Source organism: Mirounga angustirostris, unplaced genomic scaffold, assembly GCF_029215605.1.
Source record: "Mirounga angustirostris isolate CCGP_5_RB_7025 unplaced genomic scaffold, mMirAng1.0.hap1 SCAF_14, whole genome shotgun sequence".
Lineage (NCBI taxonomy): Eukaryota > Metazoa > Chordata > Mammalia > Carnivora > Phocidae > Mirounga > Mirounga angustirostris.
In genome coordinates this window covers 28,503,387-28,523,326 of record NW_026991722.1, presented here as the reverse complement: position 1 = coordinate 28,523,326, position 19,940 = coordinate 28,503,387, and the positions used below count along the sequence as shown (strand labels likewise).

General features: G+C 45.7%; 1 protein-coding gene across 3 annotated transcripts in view; it reads left to right on the top strand.

Moving 5' to 3' along the window:
• SETBP1 (SET binding protein 1) overlaps positions 1-19,940 on the top strand; it is a 365,686-nt gene that overhangs the window by 7,716 nt on the left and 338,030 nt on the right. For 2 of the 3 annotated variants that reach the window (XM_064577664.1, XM_045886796.3), the window contains exon 2: positions 13,958-14,614. In XM_064577664.1, the coding sequence (XP_064433734.1) occupies positions 14,129-14,614 (486 nt within the window). In that variant the 5' untranslated portion in view covers positions 13,958-14,128. Of the gene's footprint in view, positions 1-5,779; positions 9,818-13,957; positions 14,615-19,940 lie in introns of those variants that run through there. The other variant, XM_045886798.3, reaches the window with a different exon arrangement.

Here is a 19,940-nt window from a genome sequence, read left to right as displayed (position 1 = left end):
CCTTGGTGACTGAGCGAGTCTGGCCGCAATGGAAAGGAAGCTGGAGCAGAGAAATGCACTCAGCGGGGACAGGTCCTGGGCAAGGCTCATGAGAGGCAGGCTGCAGGCTGGGCTGGCCACCCATTAGCCGATGATGGGGGACAGGCTGAGCTGCCTTTCTAGTCCCTAGCGTGAGGCATCCTGAAGTGAAAGAGTTTGATTGCTATGGAGCGAGGGCACCATTCTGAAATTCTGTGATTGTGTAGCTAAAAATGTCCTGGGGATTTTGAAGCTTTTTTTTTTTTTTTCCTAAAGCTCAGAGCTCCTCAGACCCATTTAATGACACCCCAACAACCATCCAAACCAGTCCCACTGAGGAGTTGTGCACTTTGCTAAGTGTTTGCTGTGGTGGATAAGTTCTAGAAATGGAAATAGGGTCAGCAGAAGCTCCCCTGTTAGAACCAGAGAACCAGACTTGGGGGACGGGGATGGGGACGGGGAGAGGAGGAGACAGATGGTGGGCTAAGTGTGAAGAAAAACCATTAAGAATATGACAGAGAATAGTGTGGAAGGAAGAAAAGGAAGGATTCTCTACATCTTTTTTGAATACTGGCCCCCTTTGCTGAGCTAACTGCATTGGGACAAGGGAGCTAGTACAGACGGCTTAGAAAATCTGGAGTATATTCCCTATCTGGGCTTTGCTACTGCCCCCTGTGCCAAGTAGGCGTCTGGAATCTCTATTTCCATGGACCTCCTGGATCTGGGGGGCTGGGCGTTATTGTTTCGTGTGGATTGCATGGGGCATGAAGGCTGAGGCCATGCCCGTGCTCCTGGCGTGTCTTCTCCATCCCCACAGCAGAGTCTGCCCTGCTCTGGCCTGTGTTCAGTAACAGCTGGTGAGTGGGTTTCTGTGCATTCTGAGGTCAAAGGAGGTGATCCCCAGTTTGTCCAAAGCCAGGAGCCTCTGTGATCTGGGTTGGGGTGGGATCAGGAACGTCAGGCTTTGATCTGAGGCCCTGTGAAAGTTCAGCAGGAATTCTTGCTCACTGAGGAGCACACTGGTTGGATATTTAGGAAGAGGGAGGTTCTGCAAGCTACCAAAATGTGGCAGTTATGTTTATGCTAAGACTTATGTGGGATAGGAGAGAAGAAAAGCAAGCAACACTATTAGCCTCACTTGGTAAAAGCAATTTCTTCACTGTTCCTTCTATCTGCCAAAGATTTGCAGTTCGGTCAGTGGAAAGAAGTTGCTTGAGTTTGGACTTGGGGCTGGAGAGATGGGGAGACGGGAGATGCTGAATTTGATGGATCCAACGCAGTAGCCTGATGAGAACATTGGGGCACCATTGTTGTGCTTGTAGCAGAATAATGAAATCCGGGTGGCACACCCTTGCAGTTGGTGACTCTGCCTGTGACCGATTGTTATTTGAGCAATGAGAGCTTTGATTTTTTTTTTAAGTATGGATTAATAATGGTGGCTAAAAAGAATGATTTGTTGTGAGAGCCCTATGGGCCTTCTTTCTGCTCATTACTTTGTACTCAAGAGCTTCCTTATAGTGACTTTTTTGATCCACGAATACTTATTAAAATCTCAACATTGCTACTGTGCAAGCCATTGTTCCTGACACTTTAGGTGGAAAAGGTCTGGTAGGAGACATGACTTTTGCCCTTGGAGAGTGGACAGTATGTCTGTAGAGACACACATAGCTCCAATGGAAAGCTTCAGTCTGCAGTCACAGTGGGAGCATGATCTCATGGAATTGTGCTATTTGTGTGATCAGGAGCTGTCAGGGAAGGCTTCGAGGAGGACGTGGTGTTGGGTTTGACAATAGAATTGGAACGGGGGTGGGGGGCGCCTGGGTGGCTCAGTTGGTTAAGTGACTGCCTTCGGCTCAGGTCATGATCCCGGAGTCCTGGGATCGAGTCCCACATCGGGCTCCCGGCTCAGCAGGGAGCCTGCTTCTCCCTCTGACCCTATCCCCTCTCATGCTGTTTCTCTCTCTCTCTCGCTCAAATAAATAAATAAATAAAATCTTAAAAAAAAAAAAAAAGAATTGGAACGGGGGAGGTTCTTGGTGGGTAGAATAGCTTTGGTATAGGAGCAGAGGTGGGACAAAGTTCACATGTGAATTTGGCACTGTCCCAAGCAAGTGAATGCTACTCATGAACAAGCAGGGCAGCCGGCTGGAGCAGACAGCCCCGATGACGAAGGTCCAGCTGGCTGAGATTGGGGGGCAGATCTCTCATGGGAGTCTTCTTGCTGGTGTGAGGTCTTCTCAGGGGGAAGGACCAAGCCCAGGGCCCTCTAAGTTGGACCCAGAGTTTTCATTCAAACTCATCAACTTTTCAGCCCTCTGATTCAACAGACTTTGTTTGCTCATCGCCATTTAAACATGAGCGTGACCAGACCCTGATGGGTGCTGGGGGGATGCCAGGAGATGGAGAGGACACTGTCTCTGCCCTCAGTCTGGTAGAAGACTTTGTAAGAACTTACGAAAACCAGCGGAGGAGTAGCGGAGGACAGTGGCCTAGGCCTAACTGAACTGCAGCGGGAGCCCAGGGAAGGCCAGAACATCAGGGGCTGGACACATCCCAGAGAGCTTCAGGGAGCAGGCGGTGCATGCACTGAGTCCTGAGCACTGCAACATTCTTGCATAGGTTCAGAGCCATCTTCAGAGAAGATACTCAACTTGGTAATGTAGAGGCAGAAAGAAGACCACTGCCCAGAGACCAGGGTTCTCTGGAATGTCAGGGGACAAAACCGATGAAGTGGGGCCCTGCGAGAAGGTGGCCAAGGCTGCATGTTGAGATGGGAGCCATGACCAGTTTTCAGAATGCAAGGGGAGTAGATGCGAGGAGCAGAAGGATGTGCCAATCAGAGAACGTTCACACATACCACACAAGAGAGAACCGCAACATCTGACTGTCCCATCCACCACTGAGCCTTGTCTGCCACCGACTCTTCAGTCTGGGGTTCAAAAGAGGCATCTTTAGAATAAACAGTAAACATAAGATCCCCATACAAGCATTCAGAATGGGGATCAGCCACTCTGGGGAACAAAAATGCTCTGCTACTGGCATTCATCAACAGGGGCTTAATGTATAATTGGAGAAAGACATATAAGTTTTCATAACAATGCAGTATTTAAATGGCAGTTCAAGATTGCTGAAGGAGAAATATAAAGGAAGGGAAATGGAGCTAATATTTGTTTAGCTCTGGTAGGCCTAGCATCCCCTTTGTGGCAGAAACACAAACATGTAGGTGTCAGATTATACTTTATATTCAAACAATAGTGAACAAAGCAATTTTGGAATCAGATGGTTGAGAAGTTGAGGGACTTGAATTAGGACTGAACAGGGAGTGGGGTCAAAATTAGAGGCCCTTGAGAGAAAGACTATGGAATTTGTTATTTGTTGGATTGTTTAGTTTATCCCCTTTGCCTTCAGGTAAGTCTATCATTTTCATCCCCAATTTACAAATGGTAGGGTGGAGGACCAGAGTTTAAGTTGACCACTAACTCTGGGTATTTAAAGACTGGTGGCATTATGAGTCAGTGGAAAGTAAATGACATTTGGAGTCAAAGAGCACTATCTCAGTGATTTAAATTAATTTCTCAACTTCGGTTTTCTTATCTTTAGGATGGGCACATCTCAGAGTTAAATCCAAGAAAAAACCTAAAGCACCCATTATATACTAGATGCATGTTAAAACTTAAGATCATTTTCTTTGCCAGGTGTCACTCTCTCTTCTGCTTGGACAGGAAATATTATGATCACAGTTACTTCTTACAGGTCTACCATATTTCAGCTACTCGGGTGCTATTCTGCATATGTTACTTACTGTTGTCCTTGGACAGTTCTGTGAAAAGACTAGGAGGGCAGGTGAGAGAGCTGATGCCCAGGATTTGAAGCGATGTGGTGAGTCAGATGGCAAAGACTGGTCTTAGAGCTCACATCTGTAGAAGTAGCCAGGGGTGCTCGGTTAAAAGGTGGCATCGCTTTGTATTTTAGAGACGTTATCACGTAAAAGTAAGACTACAGGCTTTGGAATCGTATAAACCCTGAATTTGATTGTGGATCTGGTAGAAATAGTGTGGGCCCTTGAACAAGTTATTAACCTCTCTGGACTATTATTTCCACATCTGTGAAATGAGGACAGGTCTTCCATATAGCAGGGCCGCTGTTTCGATTAAACTCATAATGCCTTTTGTGCTCATTGGTTGTGTTTACACCCTTACTCAGGGCGAGTGCGTGCTTTCCTTGACTGCATGGAGGAGCACAGGCAACAGGTGATACGCCAGAGGTAGAGCTTGCCCTACGAACTTGGGGATTGGCCCAGCCAGAGCTTTAAAGATCTTTCCCCAGGGGCCCCAAGGCTCATGCTGTTGTGTTGTGTTATTGGTTCCCAGAGGAGGCACTGTTTTTGAAGCTAGAGCTGGAACTGTTGGTTAATGCATAATGTGCAGCTTCAGGCCTCAGAAGTTTGATTCTGCTTCTCTCCCTATCGTGGAGATCCCTGAACACCGGGGCTGATCCTTAGTTTTGCATTAGGCTCAGCCAGATGGAGCCACAGACCCAGCACGATCTGTAAGGAGGTGGAAGGTACCAGTCCAGCCTTTGGAGGACTCTGGTTGTCAAGTTGAGGAGACAAGGCTTAGCACCTGAGAATGTCAGAGCTGGAGGGGGTCGCAGAGTTCACCTTATTTCACTCCATTCTACAAATGAGGTTGGGGAGATCCAGGGAGAAAAAGGAACGTTCCCAAGGCCACTAACTCCAGTTGGCAGAGCAGGGAATTGAGCCTGTAATTTCTACTAAACTCAGTCATTTTCCTCTATAAGACAACCTGGGAAGAAGAAAAAAACAATACTCAAACAACATCAAACACTCAAGTTAGCAGGTGCAAATTAAACTATTTGTATGTGCTTCCCATTGTATTGGGAGATTGGGGAGGTTGGTCTCCAACCCCTGTCCCTCAGGCTTTACTTGGGATCTGTGAAGAGAGGCAGCAATTAGCCAAACACCAGCTTAGATGACACAGACTAGGGAGGAAATCAAATTTACCAAAAAATTTGAGCATCCACCAAGGTGATCCCAGCATGTTCTTTCATAAATATCTTATTTAATCTTCAATTACTTCTCAAAACAACCCTTGAGGTAGGTTTATAACCCAATTTCCAAATGAGACTTGAACAGTGTAAACATATTTTCTAGGAACAGTCACTAAGTGGGAAAGAGAGGCTAAGTAATCTAAACATGTGACATCAGATCGGTGCTACTTCCATTCTTCTTTTCAAGGGGAAACATGGCTTGGACACTGTCTGCCGGATCCTTACTGTGTAGGCGCTCCTTGTGCTCTGAAGTGTGTCAGAGGTCCATGAGAAACCCAGCCCCTACCCTTGTGGAGTTCCTGGTCTGGTGGGAGAGATAAATAAGTAAATGGAACATTGTAATACAGTTTGCCAAATGCTTTCATAGCAGAATGCCTAGGGAAGTGAGAGCAAGACCATCTGTGAGTGTGTGTGTGTGCGTGCATGTGTGTGCATATGTACACACAAGGGAAAAGGAATGGAAAAGGAAGGTCTAGCCGGCCTTCATGAAGGATGTGAATCTTGACCCAAATCCTGAAGGATGACTTAGAGGTGACAATGTAGAGAAAGGAGAAAGGGCAGCTGGAGGAATTAGTAGGGAATCCCATGAAGTGATGCAAATCAGGGGCCTTGTAGCTCAGCAAACACTGTTGGGGAATGTTGGGGGGGCGTGCAGCACTCAGGGAACACTGCTTGGAGGAGGTGATCTGTGATCAGGAAGGTACCACCCAGGTACATGGCAGAAAAAAGCCACTGAGTCTGACCTTCATTCTTTGCCATGGGCCACGGTGTGTTTGTAGGGTTAGAGAGCCGTGGTGCAGAGCCACCTTTGCCCTTGCTGATTGAGAGCTGGGTAAGGGTTGGGTCACTTGATCAATTTACCAGTGTTGATGGAGCATTTACTCTGGGTGTTTCTGCAGCAGGAAGAATTTCAGGGACACATCACTCGGAGTCATGGGCAACTGAGTCAAATGGCTTTTGGTGGCCTCTGACACGGTCTCTCATTCAGCTTTTACTCAGCGAATAATTTGAAGTGTTGCTCCATGGATCAGGGGGTGGACTAGACTCTGGGGATTCCATGGTGAGCCAAACAGACATAGTTTTTGCCCTCGGGGACTTACCATCTTGTGCAGGAGGAGATGGGGTGCAGAGTTACAAGCAAGAATGGCACGAGTGTTTATAAAATATAATAAATGCCAGTGAATAAAAGCTCTGTGCTGTAAAGGCACAAAATAGGGAGTCCTGATCTGGCCGTGAAGCTCAGGGAAGTGCCATTTGACCTGGGCCTGAGTAATGAAGACAGGAAGACTTGGCTCAGGCCAAGTCCATCAAATGGGAAAGACCACTCCTGACTCCCCACCTAAATACCTTAGGTGACATAAAGAAAGATGAACACTCATCCACCCCCAAAACCAAAGGCAGACTATCAATCTCTTGAAAGTATCTGAGGAGGGATGCTTATAACTTTAGGCCAGTGAGCCTAGGTGGAACTACATTAGCTTCCCTAGCTGTCACGAGGTAGGATTACCCTCCATCCTTTTGCACCATTTGCCTGTTTGCCTTCCAAGATCGGAAACTCCTGATTTCTGTCAACCAGAAAAACTGGCAGTTGTCGGGTCTCCTGCATGGGCAACTTTAATAAGACGACTGGAGATGGTTTCCTTCCTACTGGCGTTATACATAATCTCAAAAGTCTACAGCTTTCAGGAAACAAATGGAAAAGACAGAGGGAGGGAGGCTTGGGAGGAGTGGAAGCAGGGCATTGACTTCTAGGCAGAGACGGCCCCTCAAGTCCAGCTCTGAGGGAGACATAAAGAGCCCTTGTCACAATGCCTGTTGGGCATTTCAGCTCCTCAGAGTGTCAAAGAATCCGGCAGAAGAAGCCCCAGAGTCCAGCAAAACAGTCGCAGGTAGATGTCTACTGTCAATGGCTTCCTAGTAAATGCTTAACGCCCTGTTCTCCAGATTTGGTTTTCAGCTGCTATTTGCGGAGGTTGCTGATTCCTGTGGTGTAAACGCTCCCGCCGTAGCCAATTTTCAAGCAACCAGCCTGACCCCATTGCATGTGGGGCTGGGAAGAGAGACCCAGGAGAGGCCCTCAGGAGCCCCTCAAGCCTCGCTCTAGCACATGGCTGTTACATTCGCCAGAATCCGAGAGGGTGGGATCACCGATAACAGCAACAGCCCTAGACAAGGATTTGACCTCCTTCCAGATGGACGGACCGTAGAGACAAAAGCAGCCCAGTGCTTTCTCTGTAGGTCCAGATTGCTCTGTAGGATGCTCTCCTCATTGAGAGCATGAGCAAAGAGGAAGAACCAACATGAGGCCTTAGAGGGAAAAACACCCAAGTAAGGTAAAAGGAGCAGTAAATTAGTTACTACAACTGCAGAATAAGAATTTTAGGAAGCTGCCAGATATCTGCAACAGGAAGAAGTGCGACCCTGGTGGGCTAGGATCACAACGTAACGGGGAGGGAGAGGGCCGGGATGAAAAGGCATCAGAGTCAGCTGGAAGGAGGATGAATGAAGTAGAGAAAGAAGGCCAGGATACGAGCTGTGTAATAGCAGAATGAAATGTTCACGGAAAATAGAATTACGTTGCTATTATGGAAGGTAGTTTGGGGTTTGCTCTCCCACAGTGCAAAATTAAGAAATGAAAACAGTGAGAGAGAAAATGAGGGCAACGGAGGACAGAAATAGGAGCTCTAAAGTGAGGATTATGGGGAAAAACTGAGAAAGAAGCCTGAACCATTGAATAGAAGAAATACCTAAAGGAATGATCAAAGAAGATATTCCCAAACTAGGAAGAACCTGCCTCTGTAAATCCAAAAGGCTCATTGTGTTGTGGGAAAAATGAAAAAGATCCACGCTGTACTTATTTTGTCATTAATAAAATTCTAACATAATGGAAGGAAAATCTTTGACTATAACAGCATAAAAGAAGTTGCCTACAAAGGAAACAGACCAGGCTGGCCTCCCTCCATTTTCTCCTCTGTGACTTCAAATGTTAGAAGACAGTCTTCAGAGTTTTGAGGGGGAGAGGTCCTGGCCTAAGGATTATGCTTTTATAGGTAAAGATGGGAGAAGTGCCTTATGGGGATTTGCAGAGCAGAGAGCCGACTGAGGTGGGGCTGTAGGGGAAGAGTTCTGGGGGAGTGGGGAAGGTCAGGAATGAGGCAGAGGACTCTTCCCATACTTGTGATGGTTTGCCTTTAAGACTGTATGGGGTGCGGGGCGCCTGGGTGGCTCAGTTGGTTGGGCGACTGCCTTTGGCTCAGGTCATGATCCTGGAGTCCCGGGATCGAGTCCCGCATCGGGCTCCCTGCTCGGCAGGGAGTCTGCTGCTCCCTCTGACCCTCCTCCCTCTCATGCTCTCTGTCTCTCATTCGCTCTCTCAAATAAATAAATAAAATCTTAAAAAAAAAAAAAAAAGACTGTATGGGGTGCAAGTGTTATTTTTATTTTTATAAGGAACATGTGGTTCTATTAAAAAAAAAAGATAAAAACCATAACCTAATAAGGTAGATCAGGAAGACATTTATTCCATCTTGTTGATGAGACATCAAGGCTGAGAGAGTGCTTCTGAAGGCTCCTACTTGACAGGATTAGGTCCAGAATCCACATGTTTTGACTTCCGTTAAATATGCCACGAGCTCTGCCAGTTCCACCATATTGTCTCTTTGGAAGGCGACAGTCCCGCTGATGGATGGCCTGCATATGGGTGGTGCCCTGGGAGCAGAGCAGATGGGAGAGGTGGATGATGGTGGGAAGCTGTGTTGGTTTGTTCATTTCTTAATTTGGTCAGCCAGCATTTCTTGAGTGTCCGGTATGTGTTGGGCACTGTGCTAGGCATGGGGATTGCAGGCATGAATCAAATGCCACCTACGTGTATTCTTCTGAGACTCAGTGTACTGCTGTGAGGGAGAAGATGAAACACAGAGTTCTGCTTGGTCAAGGCCGGAGGTAGGGGTAAGCACATACATTATGCAAAGCCTAAGCCCATCAGAATCATCTGGAGGACTTGGGAAAAGCCAGAAGGCGAGACCCCACCCCTGGAGCTCTGATTCAGTAGGTGGAGCCCAAGAATTTGCATTTCTGCCACCAAACCCTGGGATTAGTTGAGAGTTCCCGAGGCTTCGGGTTTAGGAAAAATTCATCCATCTTGCAGATTTGGAGGTTAGAGAGGATGTATTCCTTGGGACTCATTTAGGTTCTGAGACACATCTAGCCAAGCAGGATTCCCCTGGTCCCTCAGAGAAATAATTCTGAAGGTGCACACTATCTAATTTGGAGTGCCCCCATAGGTCTGTGGCTGTGCAGGGTAAAGTTAGAGTCTTGATTCTGGAAGAACCCTCGCTCCATTCATTGCTGAGCTAAGTATGGAGTAAGGGACTCCAAGTGGCCTGTGTTAACAGTCACTGTGAATGGCAGAGTCAGGAGTAGAGGGCAAGTTCCCGGATCCCCCCCCTCCGCCGCACCGTGTTCCTTTCCAACATCACCACCCTGCTTCTCACCCCTCTGTTTCCGTTAGACCTGCTGGGCAGTTATTTCCTCAGCAAGTTTGATTACTCCTATCCCCTGCCACCAGGTCCTGCAGGCAGCCACTGAAGGGTTAACTTCAGTTGGACCCGGAGCCCCGAGCCAAGTACAGAGTGTCCATTGTGCGCCCGCCCCCTCCGGAGGAGTCGCTGACTGCTGGAATGTGACAAGGCAGAAGGTTTTCACCTTGCGTCGTTGGCTTCCCTCCTCTGTGAGTGTGCGAGTGGGTGCATGTGCTCACGCTCACATGATGGCAGGGGTGCACCACGACACAACTCTCAGTTGCCTCCCAGACTCACCAAAAAAGTGAACTGTGAATTTGGGTTGGCTGGTCTGTGCTGGGAGAAGGCAGAGGGAGAACAACAGCTTTGTGTGCTGCTGAAGTAAACAGACAGGTTAGGTTTCTTTGCTCTTCCCTTTTGAAGACTTCTTTTTATTTTTTTTAAGGTGAGGGGTGCATGTGGACATGGGGGGCTGGATAATAACCCTCAGCATGGACCTTGGATTTTGCAGAGGGCGCTTGGGCGGGCAGAGCTGTAGTTGGAGTCCTTAGAACCACCGGACTTGGAATAGCTGTCAGGGGGCTAATTCATTTTCATTCAGAAAGAACTTGAAGTCCTTCAAGTGCCCAATCCTGCACTGGGTGCTGAAGCGAATGTAAGAGCTGTACAAGCACAGTTGGTCTCAGCCTGAGCCTGAATTGCAATCGAGGAAGGAAAATAAGATTCGTGTACTCAAGACAGCAAGAAGACAATGCCAGACTAGTATTTAGTGGCAAGCTATGCAGCCGGGTGCAGTGTAAGTCAGGCCAGGGAGCGAATGCTGTGGTCCAGAGTTTATAAAATGTTGCCATGGAGAAGTGAAGGCTTGGGCATGACCTTGGAATAAGGGAAGGCTTGGGTCTGTATGTTTGTTTGTTCCTTTGCGCAACAAACATTTGGTGAGGACCAACTTACCAGTCATTGCATGGGTTGGTGGAAGGAGATACAGAAAAGATTCTATAAAAATACCAAGGTGGAAGAATTCTGTGTGTTAATGCCACTGTGCAGACTGGTTTGATTTGAACAGGGAATGTGAGTTCCAATGAGCCCTAGGACTGGATTCTTCAAGTGAGACCAGTGTGCAAAGTCTGGAAGTGATGTGTTCCTGAACACTGGGATGATTTGAAACTGCATTACTGTTTGATCTCTGGTATTTATCATGTCATACTCAGACTGGTCTGGTTCAGGTCCCCGTGCAGCAAGAATTGAATTTCAGCTGAGCCTCCTCATGGTCCCCCTGCCTCTACTATCAGGTTCTATTAATCCATCCCTTACACTACATGCTGGAATTATCTTCCCAAAGCACAGCTTTGATAGTGCCCCTTTCCTACATCCCTTAAATGGCTTCCCATTACCTGTAAGATAAAATCCAGCTCATTAGCATTGCATGCAAGGGTGTTCGTGATCTGGCTGTAACCTTTTATCTCCAGCTTTACCTTTCACCAGTCCCAATTTTGTACAGCATCTCCTGGCTGAACATCAACATTCTCTTTCCTGAGCATGACCCTGCAGGTTCCTGCCCCAGGCCTTGCCTCATGCTGTCCCTTGTGTCTTCGTTCTTCCCACTCTACCTGTTGAAGCCCCTGAAGGTCAAAGCCATTTTCTGTGCTCGCCTTGAAACCTTTCTGTGTGCTTTCCCATCGATTTATCTCTACTTTGCCCAAGGGGGAAACGTTTTCTCTTTCCTTTGTTTCTCTCCTTTACTATAGGACATGTAAATATCTGCTCTGTTTCAGTTATTTTCCAGATCTCTCTTCAAGAACATAAGCTCCCTAAGGAAAGAGATTGTATTTCCATTGTCATCTTAGGGTCTTGACTGGAGGAGCACTGAAAAACAGATTGTTGGATTTTCATGTTTTGTGGACCTCTTATGACTTGAGCTTTAAGTGTTGGAGCATGGTCTTCTACAAATTAGTTAATGATTTATACCATCAACCCTAAGGAACTCTTTTTTTTTTTATTAGATTTGGTTACTTTTATTTTTTTAAATTTTTTTATTGTTATGTTAATCCCCATACATTACATCATTAGTTTTAGATGTACATCAACCCTAAGGAACTCTTACAAGGGAATCTTTTTTTAATGGAAGATACTGTCTTAATAATATGCCCATTTCACACTGCTTTCCATTCCTCTAAAGTTAGATTTCATCATCTTCTGTTGCAGCACAGAACCTGCAATAGACGTTCTAAGTTCCAAATGGATTTAGTCTAGGAACTTTTAGTGGAGAACTTGCCTCACTTTTTCCCTGACACAAGGATAACTTTGTAGGCTGTGCCAGGGAATTAAAATGTACACTGAAGATTCCTGCCAGAGGAAGTAAACCACCAGACATGACCATGAAAAACACGGCTTGCAGTTTGGATGGATTTGGGGTACAAGCTGAGAAAGATCTTTTGGACAATTGCTGCTTGACAACAGGAACACTTTCTAAGGCATCCGGATGTCTCCTCCAACATCTAGTATGGTCCTCGACACCAAAATGAATGTTGACTTGAATACGACTTTTTAAAAAATTATATAAAGTTTTGGGGAGGTAGGCAAATCAAGTCTAGATGAGACAAATGATCTTATAAGTAAAAGAATCTTTCATTGGCATCGGGTCTCACTGCCCTCCCCAGCCCCTAAGTGGAGACTTGGTCCATTTGGAGCCTGGGGCACAGGTGACTGTTCAGTCTTTGTGTGACAAATTCAGTGAAGATGCTCTTACTCTCACTCGGACAAGCCTCTTCTAGAAATGCTGCGTTCGTTCATCGGCTTTTCCCCTAAGAGGATGCAGTTGTAAATGTGTCTTTCTGTAGGGCCGAGCAGTTTCCAGGAGCCGAGTACGCACCTGGGCGCCTCTGGGGAGCAGGTTCATGTTGAAACCCTGGCTGTCTTGCTGGCTAGCTTCCTCACAGGATGTCAACTGAAAATGTCCTGATTCCAGAGGGAGAAAATACGTGGCCGGTCTCCAGGCTTCGTTTTTCGCTGTTCTGAATGTGTCTTTGCAGTTGTTGTTGGGCATTTTCTGGTGGGCACATGTGCTGGTTAATACCTTACATTGCTCACCCCGAAGGTGTGGGGTAATGTCTTCTGCTGGGAAACCTCAGAGTTCTGAGCCATTTAAGAAGGCTTGAGTGTGATCTTACCTGCAGCCTAAGGGTGGAAGGAGACAAAGCCTTGAAGTTTTGTGCGGCCTCAGGGCTCTCAATTTTCTCTTGAGGAGGAGCATTGGGCTTCCTTTGGGGCTTTGAAAATGATGAGTCTGAAACTGGGAATAATGGGACATGTGGTGAGTAAGGGTGAGGGATAGTTTAGCTGATCCTATGATAGTCTAAAGAGAACCTGACTGATGTTTCTGGTTTCCTCTGGGAGGAAGGCAGAATCAAAGATCCCCGGGGGTGGGGAGAGGTGGGGAGGGGCGGTGGGGAGAGCCATTCCTGACATTTCCAAAGGCCTGTGAAAACCTCTTTCTCTTTTTTGTTGTCGTGTAGACAGAATGCTACTTCATTTCAGGACCAGAAAGGGAATTAAAACTGTCTTGGACGGCTATTTTTATCTAAATAATTGATCATGATGAAATATCTTTTGTGTGGACAGAAACATTTTTTAGCAATTGTTTTGCATTAATCACAGCATTCAAAGTGCTTTTCCACTGAACTCTTTATGTTTTCCTCTTTCAAGCCTGCATCTAAGCTTTGCGTCTGTTTTAAGAAATAAAGATAATTTTGTGTAATTGAAATAATTTAGCATGAAAAATGATAAAGAAAGAATGGTCAGGAGGTTAGGTGAGTGTCCTTCCACCAAGATGACAGAGGGTTTCACCCTGACAGCTCGGGGGGCGGGCTGTGTTGTGTTCAGTTTGCAAACTGTTCTTCACGTGTGAGAGGGAAGTGGTGCAAGAAGCCATCCCAGTGCCATTCCCACAGACCTGCCTCAACACTTCAGACTTCCCTTTCGTCATGGTTGGTTTTGGTGGTGACTCAGCTCGCTGTGGCTTCAGTATAAAAAACTTCTAGCTTGTTATTGGACTGGAGGACTGGCTTCTCTTCTCTTTATTCTTGGGCCCATAGCCATAAAAATTAACAATTCAATGAAGGGCTGTGTGTGTGTGCGTGTGTGTGTGCGTGTGTGTGTGTGTGTTTCCCTCACTGCCAATAGAATCCAATTTGGGGATATGCATGTTCTGTTTGATTTTTTTCCCATCACTTTTTTTTTTTTTTCTGATGGCCATAGATTAGAGGGAAGGGGCTTCTGGAACTTAGGTTGAGTTCCTTTTGAGGTCATTTTCCTTCCTGCCACGTCTAATTAATGTCTCTGCTTCTCAGTTGCAGATCTGACCTCTTCTGAACACGTGGCTGTGTCTGCATCCCTGGGACTCTGAACCCAGCAGCTGGACCACTTTGTCCTTGGGATTTTGGACGTCCTCTCTTCTCACCTTTCCCTTTCCCCCTCTTCCGTCCCACCTCCTGAGAACTCCTGAAGACTGTAGGATTGTCATGGAGTCCAGGGAGATCTTAAGCAGCTCCCGGCAAAGGGGGGACGAGTCGGAATTCCTGCCTGTCTCCTCGAACAAGCCCCCAGCTGCTCCTGGCTGTGCAGGCGAACCTTTGCTCTCTGCTCCAGGAGCTGGGAAGGGGATCCCAGTGGGCGGAGAACGCATGGAGCCGGAGGAGGAGGATGAACTGGGCTCAGGGCGAGATGTGGATTCCAACTCAAACGCAGACAGCGAGAAATGGGTTGCAGGAGATGGCCTGGAAGAACAGGAATTTTCTATCAAGGAGGCAAACTTCACAGAGGGGAGTCTGAAGCTGAAGATTCAGACCACCAAGCGGGCTAAGAAACCCCCAAAGAATCTGGAGAACTATATATGCCCGCCTGAGATCAAGATCACCATAAAGCAATCTGGCGACCAGAAGGTGTCCCGTGCTGGGAAAAATAGCAAAGCCACGAAGGAGGAGGAAAGAAGCCACTCCAAAAAGAAGGTAGGGAACCCTGTTTTGTAGGCTTTTTGTTTATTCATTTTTGCATTCTCCCTCCAACTGTTAAAGGTCTGTGTGCTTATTACATATTTATTTTGGAATTATCAATCTCTTTGATGGAATACTTAGTGCCCTCCAGGAGAAATGCCTCTGATATCTTGGTACAGTGTCTAATTTATTATTGTATCTTCTACCCACATGAAAATCAATAGCCTCTAGAATTATAATTCTGGAGCATTCCTATTTATTGTGTAGCCACCAATTGACTGGGTCGGACCTGGCTAACCTGTGACAAAATATTTGCATCTTTTCGTAGAGTTAAGCGTGGGATGTTAAAAATTTTTGGTCAATCATAACAGTCAAGAACCTATATAACCTCCTTTTGGTTTCAGTTACTGCTGTAAGTCTTTCTAAAATAGGCAAGTCACTCACTGGACTGAGGAAGCCATCTTCATAGGATTTAGGCTGCTAGAAGGCTAAAAGATCATTGCTCTGAAAACCAATGGTGAGCCCTGGAGCTCAAGCTAGAGAAAGAAAAAGGGGCTGGTGACTGACCCTAATCACTGTTTAACACAGTGTAGATTTTTTAAGACTGGGCATTGAATACACTCAGTTGGTTGTCATTTTCCTCCTAAAAGTCAAACAGGTGACAAGCAGCTCTCTAGGTGGTGTCATTTGGTTGGGAATGAATGGGTCTAGGTTTCATTGTATTTATATCACATCATGTTTATATCACAGTGACCTCCCTTCTTGGGAGGGGTATGGCACTCAGCCATGATAGCAGGGGATGGCCCTAGTCTGGGAAGTGTTTGTCCCTAAAATTGTCTGGGGCTGGTGAATGCCTCTGAAAGGGGCCCTGTTGTTTTCAGAGGTTTTAGGTTCAGAGTGGTAAGAGTTCATCAGTGTCTTTGTAACTTTTCCCCACATCTGATTTATTTGGGCTCTGGATATGATGGATTAGCTAAAAATAGCACATATGAATGACCCTCTCTCCTTTATGACTCAGAGATAATCTGTAACATTTATGTTTCTAGTGGTTTTTGAGCTTCTCAGCAGTCGCTCTCAATAGAACTGCTAGGAATCATGTTCTTTCTTTGGTGTAGGGCTTGTGTCCTTCCTCATGCTAAGTGTTTTGGCTGATATGTTGCATTTAAAATCCAAAGACTTGGATAAGAAGAGATTTCCTAGGGTGACCAGTGCCTTTCAGTTTGTTCAGACTATCCCAGTTTTAAAACCCAAAGTCCTACATCCAGGAGCCCTTTCAGTCTTGGGCAAGCCAAGACAGTCGGTCGTCTTATTTTGACATTTGGAACATGCAGTAATTTTTAGAAGTTGGCTTGTTTTTACAGAACATAGAGGTAGTGCTTTCCCTCCCCTGTCCTCATGACAAGTTGTGGTGGTTTCTGGGGTCTCTGTCATAAAACCAAAGATTTTCTAGATGCTTGTGGAACCTCCTGAAATTCTTGGAAGAGAATGCAACAGTTCAAATTAGGCTCCACTTAGAAAGTGAGGCTTTGCTTTGGAGTCGGGTCTCTTCAGCTTTGAAAATGAGTATCTTTGTCTCTGGCCACCGAGATGGCCGGTTCTTTGTGTATTGTCGGATTTTTGTGTGGGTGGGCAGTCTCGAAAACTGTGGTAACTGTTTTCGCTCCATCCCCCTCACTGCCAGGACTTGAGCAACAGCCCATGGTTTGGGGTGTGCAAACTCAAATTCATTACCCTAGAAAGAGCTACGTTGTCCTGATCAGATATGACCTTACCTACAGCCACAGGACTGTTCCCAGAGATAGCCTTCTGCCTCTTTGAATGCCCCAGAATAAAATTCTGGATTTTGTGACACGGGGATGATTTCGAAGCTGCAGTGTGCAATGGACCTCCATCCTCAAATCCGAAATTCTCAGGCTTGGCGTCCTCACCCAAAAAGCCGGATGCCCTTTGTGTGCTTTATTGGAAAGAGAGGTGAAATCACTTCTTTGAATGTGTGACTTACGAAGTAAGTGTTTCTAAGTCTTAGGAATTGGAAAGGAGAGAAAGGAAGGGGAAGGACTGAAATTTAGCTCACAGTGCTGCATTATGCTGACACTATAAAGGGAGGATCTATAAAAATTTTAAATTCCTAAGCTTGCTTCACACTGCACTTCTCCATCCTTCCTACCTTTATTTATGCCTGGAGCTATTACTTTCCAGAAATGAATGCATGAAGTTATCAGTACTGAGTTTTAATCACTTGATAGATGATAGAAACATTCTCTGATCTCTATTGGATTAGAGTGTTAACTTTATTACTCTGCAGAGTTCCTGTTGGTTTGAAAAGACGGAGTTAGCAAAAGCTGAACTTGAGGTGAAGTAGAAACTGCGCTTACCGTTTCAGTGCTTGGAAGAATTCACTTATTCGTATGAATGTGAAATACGTGATCAGTAACTGGGGGTGGGGAAAGGATGAGGATGGTATTTGGTAAGCAATGAGTGTCTGACTCTAAAATCTAGTCTTCTGGATTTTTTTTTTTTTTTAAGCAAACTCTACCCCCAACGTGGGGCTCAAACTCATGGCCCTGAGATCAAGAGTCTCATGCTCTACTGACTGAGCCAGCCAGGTGCCCCCCACCCTTTTTTTTTTTCTAATGAGGCAAGCCACTCATTGAAGTATTCATGGAGTGGCCCCTGGGACCCAGGTCCTACGTTGGGAGCGAGGAGGGAGGCTTTGTTGAGCTGATCCTTGAGTTGGTAGAGATGCCCACTTGGGAGTCACCTGAATATACATGCTGACTTGGAGCAGGGGTCGGCAAACTGTAGTCTGTGGGCCAGATCTAGCTCCTGGCCTGTTTTTGTATAGCCCGCAAGCAAAGAATGGTTGGAAAAAAATCAAACAAAGAATAATATTTTGTAACATGTGAAAATTATATGAAATTCAAATTTCAGTGTCCATAAATACAGTTTTATTGGACCGGAGCCACATCCATTTGTTTACATTTTGTCTGTGACTGCTTTTGCACTAAAACGGCAGAGTGGAGTGGTTGTGACAGAAACTGTATGTCCCACAGAACTCAAACTATGTACTATCTGGCCTGTACCAAAGGGGGGAAAATATATATATATATTTATATGTATTTGTTGAGCCTTGGTTTAGGGAAAGGACATAGAGTTTCAGGATAACAAGACTCTAGCATTCATGTTCGGTTTTGATTTTAATGATTCCACCTCCAAACTTGGAGGCTGGGGGAAATTGGGTGCTACATCATTATGTGCTTTTTTTTTTTTTCAGATCAATTAATTTTATTCAAGTCATTGTTTGACAGCCTTAGGCAAAGATAGCTCATATTGGATCCCAAATGATTTTCTTTTTCATTGGTTTTTAAAAAGCATACTCCTTAGGATAATGATAGCATTCCTTACATATCACAGCTAGTGTTTTGCTAGGCTAACTGTATTTCTGTGTGTTCTGCTACTTTGGGGGGAAGATGTATACGTGTGGCATCCTCAAGAGCTTTATTCCAAGTTTCAAACCTAACACCAATCCTCCAAACTGGAGAGAGCCATTATAGTTGTCCAGGCAACATGGCCCCTTGAGTGGTAGGATGGTAGGAGGGGACCCATGAAGATACCTCTTCACTGGCTCAAGGATGCATGGACTCTTTCCAACCAGGGGTCAGCTCTCCTCTCTTCCATATGAAATTAGGATGGCCATTGAAAATGGAAGTGGGTTTATGGTGAATGCATTTATGTGAGGTGTAAGAGCAACATTTGGTGAGAAGTGGAGGCTAAGAAGAGCATTCAGAATATATTCCAGGACCTCAGAATTGTCCTTTGGATGGACCTGCTTTGCAGATGGACTCAGTAAAGGCAACTCCCTCCTTACATCGTTGCATGTTAGAGTCAGCCAGGCAAGTGAAGTAACATAAGCTTCATGTACTTCCCTTCTAGGTCACTCAATCCAAACAATAGAAAACATGAGACTGAATCTCTAGAAGCAAGTATAGCATGTGAGCATAGAATGTTCCAACAGTGACAGGTTTTTGAAAAGCTCTCAGGTGGGCAGAGCTTAGCAGCTCTCCTCTTTCCTGTGGACTTCCCGTGGGAGTCAGGGACTCCCATCCAGATTCAACAGCATGAGAGGAAGAGGGGACTCTTAGACCAGCTCCCTTCAGTGACCCAGGCTGGGAAATGTGGGTGGTAATCTGCACCAACTGGCTTGGTGGCTTTGCATCTGGAGTATAACCTTGTTGAAGCCCCAGTTTCTTTATCTGTCAAATAGAGAAGATAATTTCCACATGATATAACTCAATGGAAGATTTTAGGAAAAATGGGTAATCGACAGAGCACACATAGTAATAACCAGTTCGGATCTATGGAGCTCTGTGGCAGGCCCTCTGCTAGCTATTTTATATGGATTCATCTTCACTGTTAGTCCTTACAACAGTCCTGCCAGGCAGATACTACCTACTTACAGATGAGGAAATTGAGGCTCATTTGCTTCAAAAAAGCAGGAACCCAAATGGGCAGGGTTGGTCTTTGAAGCTGGTTCTTCTGTATGCCAAACCTAAGGCTATATTCCAGTCCCAAAGTGACCACACTCTAAAAGACCTCTGGAAGGTAGGATCTAAGCACTGGGACATTTCTTGCACATCTTCCATGTAAGTTAGGGTGACAGGATCATCATCTGGTATATTGTCCTTAATTCCAAGTGTTCCAGGATATTGGAGAGAAAATTCAAAGCCTCATGAGTTAAAGTTTTGTTTTTTTTTCCTTTGTTCTGCTTTTGACCAAAATACAACTTCTTTGGATTTAGTTTTCCCTTTTCCCAGCTTCATCAGGAGAACCTGTTTCCTCCAACAGCAAGGACTTTAACCCTATATCCACCAGTGGCCTGCTCTAGTCCTAGAAACATGCTCGGGATTTGTTCTTGGCAATCCCCCTACACCATCTTCATATGTCTATGGAAAGACTCGAGCATTTTGCTCTGAGCACTCCTGACCCTCTCTTAGGAAGTTCAGTGGGTCAGACATTCATTTACTCATTCTTTAAATAGTACCTTTTTTGTGCCAAACACAAAGTATGGATGTAGATGGGAAGCGAGGTTGGCATCAGATTGCAGGGAGTGATGAATATCAAATAAATAAGTAAGTGGGTTTGCATTTAAGTCGGTAAGTAATGGGAATGCTCAGTGGGCTTTGAAGTGGGGAGACGGAAGTGTTGGGGGCCCAGGAAACATAATGACAGTGATGCAGGGCAGAGAAACTGAAAAGGGGAGCCTTTAGGTAATACAGATGTCACTGAGGGTTCTCCATTTTTTCCATAGGGTGCTGAGAGGCCCATTTCTCTCTTGACCCTC